The sequence below is a fragment of the Mastomys coucha genome, unplaced genomic scaffold, assembly GCF_008632895.1.
Source record: "Mastomys coucha isolate ucsf_1 unplaced genomic scaffold, UCSF_Mcou_1 pScaffold9, whole genome shotgun sequence".
Lineage (NCBI taxonomy): Eukaryota > Metazoa > Chordata > Mammalia > Rodentia > Muridae > Mastomys > Mastomys coucha.
This window is the reverse complement of record NW_022196915.1, coordinates 84,382,337-84,391,647: the sequence shown is the minus strand read 5'-3', so window position 1 is coordinate 84,391,647 and position 9,311 is coordinate 84,382,337. Positions and strand designations below refer to the sequence as shown.

Below are 9,311 nucleotides of genomic sequence, written 5' to 3'. Positions count from 1 at the left end.
TTAAGTGAGATTTCTGAATATCCAATCTAGAGTAGGTCTCTGACTCCTTGTTCCTTTCCTGAGCTCTTTTCCTTCTTATTTGAAGCCTGTTTGTTTTCTAATGCTAATGGAGAGAGAGAGTGAGATACAGAGAGGAGGGGAGGAACTAGAAGGAATAGAGGGAGGGGAAACAGGAATCAGGATATATTATGTGAAAAAATAATCTAGTAAAAGATTTTTTTTATAGGATTAATGAAAAGACTTGAATTTCAAGTTACAGATTTCATGTCAAAGTGTTTTCCACAAATTCTTTAACTTATTGTTTTAACTGTTCAGATTATAATTTGTTTGCTATATTTCTCTCTTCCTGTCTTGCTTCCATACCCTCCCATAGGCATGTACCCTCCCTGCTGTCCTCCAAACTCATGGTCTCTAGGTTTTTAGTAGTTGTTATTGCATGCATATGTATACACACAAATATGCCTAAAGAAAAGCTGTTCAGTCCCTTAAAAAAAAGTGCCACATTCATTTTTATTTTTAGGTGTTTTTAAAAATTGTATCTTTATCTTTTTCAGTTCTGCTTGAGATTTCAAGAATTTTGAATACCGGTTTAGATATGGAAACACTGTCTATTTGTGTGCGGCTTTGTGAACAAGGAATCAACCCAGAAGCCTTATCATCTGTTATTAAGGAGCTTCGAAAGGGTACTGAAGCACTAAAGGTTAGATTCGCATGGTAGTTTGTTATAAATAAAAATACTACATTTAAGCCCGGCAATGGTGGCCCACGCCTTTAATCCCAGCACTTGGGAGGCAGAGGCAGGCCTAGTCTACAGAGTGAGTTCCAGGACAGCCAGGGCTACAAAGAGAAACCCTGTCTTGAAAAACCAAAAACAAACAAACAAAAAAAAATCCCAAAAAACCCAAAACTACATCTAGAAGTAACTAACAAGTTATGTGAGGAATCTTACCTAAACCAGGTTATGCTGACTTCTAATGCCATCAGGAGAAAGTCTCAAGACCAGAAGCTAAGTGTTCAGACCACACAAGTTATTGATAAGCCATGATGTCTTTTCTTAGGAATTTCTCACTATTTTTAGAATTTTTCTGTGTTGCCTAGAATTGTGCCTCCTGCCAAATGTTAAGTTCAAGTTCTTTTTTTTTTTTAAAGATTTATTTATTGTTATATGTAAGTACACTGTAGCTGTCTTCAAACGAACCAGAAGAGGGCGCCAGATCTCATTACAGATGGTTGTGAACCATCATGTGGTTGCTGGGACTCAGGACCTCAGGAAGAGCAGTCAGTGCTCTTAACCGCTGAGCCATCTCACGAGCCCTAAGTTCAAGTTCTAATCCCTGGTACCAATGAATCTAACCATATTTGAAAATAGAATCTATGTATTTGTCACAGATTATAATGAACGCATGCCGAATTAGGGTGGCTTCTAATCTAGCATTTGGTGTCATAATTATATAAGGGAAATATGAATACAGATTTAACAGAACACCATGTGAAGACAACTGGAGAGAAGCCTGTGTGGTGATCAGATATCTCATTAATTGTGAATATTGAAATTTGAAGTGATTACAGTTAAACTTGTCCAATAGCAAAATGGCTTCCCTTTTCTTCTGAGAAAATGTTACTTTTATAGAAATATATAAGTTGCTTGCTTTTCACATTGTTGTTTTCCAAACAACCCAAAGGTTTTTTATCTTCTTTTTAATCTCTGATTTTTAAACCTAATACAAAAAGGTAGACAAAATATACTTACGGAGTAAATATTGATTTAAAGGTATAAGCAGGGCAGGGAAGATGGCTTAGTGAAGTCTTTGAGATGCAAACATGACTTTGTTCCCCAGCATCCAGTAGGAGTCTGGGTTCAGGAATGTGTTTCCTAGAGCTGGGGTGGGGGCTAGGGATGGTTCCTGGGGCCTGCTGGCCAGTGAGTGTAGACTAATCAATAAACTCTTCATTTAAGACCTGGTAGAGCTAAGGTGGAAGGTGACTGTGGAAGACACCTGGTGCCGACTGCAGACACGTGTGCACACACAGAGAATTACAGAACCATGATTGTCACTACCAGCACTTAAGAATTCTCTCTTTCCTCCACAGTCACTCTTCTCCATAGTCACTCTTCTCAGCCCTCTTGCTTTCCCCTTCAGCATTCTGAGTTCTAAAGTATTCATCAGTCTCAGTAACTGAACTAGAAGTCTAAAACTACTTTAACTTTAGAAAAGTTTGTGCTTCATTTAAATGGAATCTTGCATTATTTTCACTGGGTTTTTTTCCTTTCCTGTTATGTCTCTGGTGTTAGTTTGTGTTGAATGCCACTGAAATGTATTTCTTTCATGCAAGTGAATTTCTTTGCACAAATATACAACAATTTACCCTTTCTGTGCTGAGTAGAATCGGAGTTGTGCTACTGTGAGCCTTTAGCATTGTTAGTTCCTATCTCTTCATGCCTATATATGTACAGTTGTTGTTCCTAAGCATAAAATGGCTGGGCTGTCGGTTGTGTGTTATCAACTTAATGATCATTGAAGTGCTAAGCTTTCCCAAAATAGTTGTCTTGTTTATATTTCACCAGCAACACATGGTTTGCCTTTGCTTTAGGTTTGTCAGTGATCATTACAGGGAGCCTTAATTTCAGCCATTTCTCATAAAGGAGCATGTTTGGAACCTCTTCTTAAAATTGCCGGGCAGTGGTGGCACACGCCTTTAATCCCAGCACTTGGGAGGCAGAGGCAGGTAGATTTCTGAGTTCGAGGCCAGCCTGGTCTACAGAGTGAGTTCCAGGACAGCCAGAGCTACATAGAGAAACCCTGTCTCAAAAAACAAAAAAAAAAAAAAAAATTGCACTTCTGAGTTCCCTAAGAGCGAATGCATTTCATGGGGTTTTTCCCAGCCTTTTTAAAAATTCACTTGCCTTCTTTGTCATCTTTTTAAAAACTCAGTTTTATAGCTTTCACAGCAGGATGAAAAAGAACTGTGAAGTAAGTAGGTGGCAGTTTAATGAGTACTGCCCTGTACTAGAGAGACAGGCTCAGCCTGTGCTTCCTCCACTCATACAGTAACAGTAATGTGCTGCTTAGGAAACTGAAGCTGATTGTAATGTATTCCAGCTACTGATAGCTAAGTGGTAGACTGGAGGTTTAATTTACACATCTGACAAAGAATGTGTGAGCCAGCTTTTTAAATGTCTTTCTTTTTTTAAATTTGTATCCATACCTGGCCTCAGTTGAACAGATGGAGATCAGCCTTTTCTCTGCCTCCAGAGTGCCATCAGATCTTAGTTAGGGTTTTACTGTTGTGAACAGATATGTGAACAGACACTATGACCAAGATAAGTAAGGACAACATATATTTGGGGCTGGCTTACAGGTTCAGAGGTTCAGTCCATTATCGTTAAGGTGGGAACATGGCAGCATCAAGGCAGGCGCAGTGCAGGCAGAGCTGAGTGTTCTACATCTTCATCTGAAGGCTGCTAGTGGAAGACTGACTTCCAGGCAGCTAGGAAGAGGGTCTTAAAGCCCATGCCCACGGTAACACACCTACTCCAACAAGGCCACGCCTCCAAATAGTGCCACTCCCTGACATATCAAACCATGACACCTGGCCACAATTTTCACACTATATCCTTACTCTTGTGTGTGGTAAGTCTGGAGGAGAAGAAAGCTAATTCAGACTGGTTGTGAGCTAATGGTTCTAAGGAAAACAAGGTCAGTTCTGTTGTCTGTAAAGGAAAAGTTTAGGCTTCTGATTTGTATTATTTATAATTTTTCCAGTATTTCGTTGTATTTTCTTGAAATAGCTAAAAAATTTATTTAACTAGGAAATAGAAATAGAAGTACATTAAAAATCCAGCATGTATGTTAAGATTAAATTGATTATTTTCATATTAAGTCTTTGTTTTGTTATGTTCCTGTTTTTTGGATGCAGGATTTCTTCCTCATGGAGTTCAAGGTTAGCTCTAGCTCTTCTGGCTTAGCCTCACAAGTGCTGGGCTTACGGCAGATAGATCTTTTAATTCTTTAAGTCCTAGAATACGTATCATCATGCTTTGGTGAATCAGAGAAACCTGGGAGGTGAGGTCACCCGATCTTGGAAGAAAAACACACTGCACATTCTCACTCATGCAATTCCTCGTCTGTAATACTTACATGTATAGACAGCTGTAAGGGATACTGCATACCACTTAGAAAGGAGACCCAGAAAGGGTGATCCTGGGTAATACCAGCAAAGGGTACAAGTCATGAAAGTACAGAGCTCATTGTTTTTCTGGTTTTAACTGTCATGCTATGTCCCCTCCCTCTGTGTGTCTAATGCCTACTTAAGTAAATAAAAATGTACTTGGCAGTGAAGTAGAAAGCACTAAATGAAGTTCCATGACTTCAGAAAAGATGTTCTCACTGTATCAGTGAAATATATGGAGTTTGGGACTGGGAGTACAATTGTGATGTCTCTATTTCTGAGTTCATTACAATAAAATTTTTATTTTTAAGTAAATAAATACAATATATACCATTTAGCAAAAATAAAAAAGAAATAAAAAGGAAAATTACAAATAAGTTCACTGTTTCTCTATTGCTGGTATCTTTTATTTGCAGCTTAATAAATCTTTCTCATTATTAATTCTGTCTTTGCACTACAATAAAACAAACTAATGAAGACCTTAGGAAACAAGTTATGTGTTAAGTCTTAAAGAAGTAGTACATTTTACATGATCTCTATTATATAAATGACTTTCTATTTGTAATCTGGCAGTAAATTTAAAATACCTTGATAATACAACAAAGAATAAAAATCATTGTATTTTTCCAGTAAAACTAAATGAGTTGTGTTGTGGAATAGCTAGCTGTTTGTTAAATATGGTGTAGCATTGATAGATTTACCTCCTTGGTTGTCTTAACCATGGTTTCTTAAATAATGGATCTTGATCTCTTGTAGGCTGCTGAAAACACAAGCTGAGTTCCAGAGAATTCCTGATGAGATGTCAAGCTTGGCAAGAAAATTTGAAGATTCCATCGTAGTCAAGATAGAAAATGACAATGCTGCATGCTGCATAGAAAATGTTTTCTTTTAAAAAGAATTATAAAAGCACGGCTGAGTGAGTCAGTGGATGTGGCTTGAGAGAGAACCCGCACGTGTGTTTACATCCGTCTTGTTGCTAATGGCATCATTCCATACTGCTGCCGCGCTTTATGTGTTCCTTACAGCTCTGCTAGCTGTGAGTTTCTAAACAGCAGGTAGCAGACACGCACAGCTGCTGGGCCTGCTGAAATGAGTGGTTCACATCAGATGGGATACGGAGTAGTTGTGACTTGTCGACATTTCCCTTATCAACCTTAATTTTGAATGGTTTAAGTATATAAACTGGCTATGTGCTCCATTGAGCTGCCGTTTGTGAATTTTTCTTTTCTGCATTTCATATCTTGTTTGTAAAAATAGGATCAAAAACATTTTTGATCATCTCCTTAACAGAATATTTAGTTTTTTTACATAGTTTATTGGCAGTTAAAAGTATAAAGAAGATAATCTTTTTATTTTTTCATTTTATTTTATTTTATTTTGGTTTTTCAAGACAGGGTTTCTCTGTATAGCCCTGGCTGTCCTGGAACTCACTCTAGATCAGGCTGGCCTCGAACTCAGAAATCCGCCTGCTTCTGCCTCCCAAGTGCTGGGATTAAAGGTGTGTGCCACCACTGCCTGGCAGAAGATAATTCTTATATTGCATAAAACTTAGAACTTTTAGAAACTTGGATTTTAAAAAGGAATGCCAGGGCTTGACTTAGCATTATTTCTAATTTGAACTATTTAAATCTAATTAGAGCCACTGAAAATGCTTTTCTTTATAAATTTTATATCCAAATAAAGGTCTACAAAATAATGTATAAAGTGAAAACAGCAAACACGCAAAATTCCTTTTTAATTTTATTGCATAAAAACAATAAGCTTACTAGTGAATCATGAGTATCTGTCAAGTCACTACATAGGTGGTATATTTCAATAGATTAATTCACATTTTCTGAAGAAGTAGGATTTTCAGTTGTTCAACAAAACCTAATGAAATATGTACCAGTGATTTTTTTTTATTAGATATTTTCTTTATTTACATTTCAGATGTTATTCCCTTTCCTGGTTTCCCCTCTGGAAGCCTCCTATCCCATCCCCTCTCCCCCTGCTTCTATGAGGGTGTGCCCCTATCCACTCACCCACTCCTGCCTCCCTGCCCTTGCATTCCCCTACACTGGGGCATTGAGCTTTCACAGGACTAAGGGCCTCTTTTCCCATTGATAACAAGGTCATCCTTTGCTACGTGGCTGGAGCCATGGGTCCCACCATGTGTACTATTTGGTTGGTGGTTTAGTCCCTGGGAACTCTGGGGGTACTAGTTAGTTCATATTGTTGTTCCTCCTATGGGTGTACCAGTGATTTTAAGTATTATTTGCAGAAAATTTTTCTGGTCATTATTTTTACCATTAAAGCTTTACCTCATCAAAATGATGGTCAAAGATAAATTCAAAAAAGTTATGATAGAATTGGTTCTGTTCCTGTTACAAAGTCTCAGTGGAATATTTTTACAAGCTTAATATATATTTAATGTGAATTTTTTGATTCTTAAATTTTAAGTTTGATTCCATGCCAAACTTTTTTTATGTCAGACAAGCAAAGGTAGTTTTAAAAACATTTAGTAATTAAGTAGCTATTTCCTCTATGCTCTTAAGCTAATCTCATCTGTTGATGAGTAGTCCCTGCTATCAGAAGACTGAGGCAGAAGAATTCTGAATCGCAGGCCAGCTTAGGCTACATAGGCCACATGGTGAGACCTGAGCTCAACAGGCAGCATCTGGCCTTGTGGCTGTTTTGACTTGTTAAATGTCTGACATCTTTACTAAGTAAATTGAAAGGTCTGCTTCAGGTATCTCTTCCAAGTTGGGAGACAGTGAGAACTTGTAAGAATCATTTGATTAGTGATATGCATATATTGTATATTATTTTTAAAATCAGAAAGTACTTTCTCAAATTTTACAGTTTACATGTACTTCTAGACCACAGAGTTGGTAGTTTTATTTATCGTTTTGTAGATTAAGTTATGCGTGAAACAAACTAGGAAAATATAATAGTGGAAGGATTATGTTTATAGAGGATTTTCTCATTGTGTCACATTTTTAATGTGTACGTAAGTAATATTTAAGAAGCCAGTGATACAAATTTGTTGCCAATGACAAAAATAAAGGCATTTGTGTTATTGGTGTGTCCTTCTGATACTCTGTATACTTCTGTGGGTTCAGTTCTGTTTTTGAAGATAGTCTAAATGTGAAGGAATTTACTGTGTATGAAAATGTTAAGATGGCTATCATATGCATTATATAAATATATCTTAGCCCTTGAGTGCTGGTGGAATTCTTTTTTCCTTATAGTGAGAGGAGATAATTATATTAGCATTGATTTGGCTTTAAAACTAAATTGACAATTCAAATAAATGTAGTATTATGGTTTTTTCTGTATCTTTATGTAGAGTCATAAAATTTATTTGCATGTTCAAATATGTGAACATTTCCCAATAACTGAACCAAATATGTTTCAAACATTTAATTAAGAACTCAATTCCTTGTCTCATTAACCACTTTATATTGTGAAAGATAATGTAAAATGTAGGGGTTTTAGTGATTTAAAAATTAGGCAGCTTCCTGACAGGAGGAGTCAAGATGGGAACCCAGATAAGCTGGCTGGAGAGCCCGTCGTAGACCTAGGTGCTGTCCCTTCACAACCAGCGCTCCTGTGGCTGGAGAGGAGAGTTGGGACAGTGAAAGCAGCTTGGGGTCAGGTGCCTGGGCGTATGTGAGGTGTGGAAGGGGGTCACCCAGATGAGTGCTGATCTCAGAGGCGCCTCTAATGAGCCTAGTGCTTTCCTTTAGCATCTCAGAACATCCCTGCTTCTGCCTTCTAGTTAGGTTAACAAAGAAAAGCTGCACCCAGGAGTGCAAGCCTGTGTCCTGCCACTTGGGAGACTGAAGGAGGAGGAAGGCAAGTTTCAGCCCCATTAAGCAATTTAGCAAGGCTGTGTCTCAAAATTTAAAAAGAAAAGAGGCATCGGGTATTTTCCTTGGTCAGGCCCTAGGTTTTATACCAGTACTGCCTGACCTCAAAAACAGGTGATGAATTGATCTTGATAACAACAAAACAAAACTAAAATGCACTGTTGAATCTATATTATTAGAGGATTTAAAGTGTTGATCAAGAAGAGGCAGCTCACAGCCTCAAATGGCAGGCTCAGTGTGTTAAATGACAGTGCCCATGAGAATAGAGCAGAACATTGAGGTAGCTTGTGAGTGGCAGAGTGGAAATGCAGTTTGCATTATTGTGCATGACTACTGAAAACAATAAATCAGATATACTATGAAGGTTTATACTATAAGCCTTTATGGAGGTTTTTCTAATAATTATACTTTCAAGAAGTAATACTAGAGAGATTGCTTAGTGGTTGAGAGCACCAACTGCTCTTCCAGAAGTCCTGAATTCAATTTCCAGCAACCACATGGTGGCTTACAACCATCTGTAATGGGATCTGATGCCTTCTTCTGGTGTGTCTGAAGAGAGCAATGGTGTACTCATATACACAGAATAATACTTGAAAACTTTGACCTGTTAAATATTTTAGAGGTGTGCTTTTCTATTCTCCTATCAGCAAATGACCTTTTTTTTTTTATTGTCACAGTCATTAATTTGTTGAACATGATTCTTTGGGATATCCAAGTGATGTAAATACAAGAAAACATCTGACTTAATCTAAATACCCAATCATTCTGTTCTAAAATGGCATCCGCTTCATTGTCATACCATTCAGCAAGAAACAGCTATCTGACTGCAATGGGACATAATTTCAGATTTCCTTGGTTCTGATCTGCATTTGTTAATCAAAATATCTGATTTATCTCCAGGAAAAACAAGGGTAGCAGTGGCCACTAACTTGTTCGTGAAGAGCCCTTAGGACATTTTGAAAGTTCAGATCCCTAGCACTCATGAAAGAGCCAGGTTGGGATTACTACTCTTGTAATCTCACTGTCAGGGATGGAGGTGAGCAGGGCTGGGACTAGGAGCTCTCTGCCAGCCTGGCCAGCCCTCCATTCCCCAGGGGGAGACCACAGCTCTAAGATCTGATGTCGTCTGGCTCCAAATCTGAGTGTACAGGCAAGGCTACCCAGATACATGTGCTCACACACACACACAAACATGAACAGTACAGAACCAAGTTGTGCCTCAGTGTTATCAGAAGGATGAAAAGAGGATGGCGCAGAAGTTAATTGCGTTATGAAATTGTTTTACATTTT

The 9,311-nt window shown here is 38.0% G+C and overlaps 1 protein-coding gene across 1 annotated transcript in view; it reads left to right on the top strand.

The window, feature by feature from the left end:
• Mzt1 (mitotic spindle organizing protein 1) overlaps window positions 1–5,372 on the top strand; it is a 7,494-nt gene extending 2,122 nt beyond the window's left edge. Inside the window, exons 2-3 of the mRNA XM_031361366.1 lie at window positions 555–700; window positions 4,927–5,372. Of these exons, the coding sequence (XP_031217226.1) occupies window positions 555–700; window positions 4,927–4,947 (167 nt within the window). The 3' untranslated portion in view covers window positions 4,948–5,372. The remainder of the gene's footprint in view (window positions 1–554; window positions 701–4,926) is intronic.
• The last annotated feature ends 3,939 nt before the right edge of the window (window positions 5,373–9,311 follow it).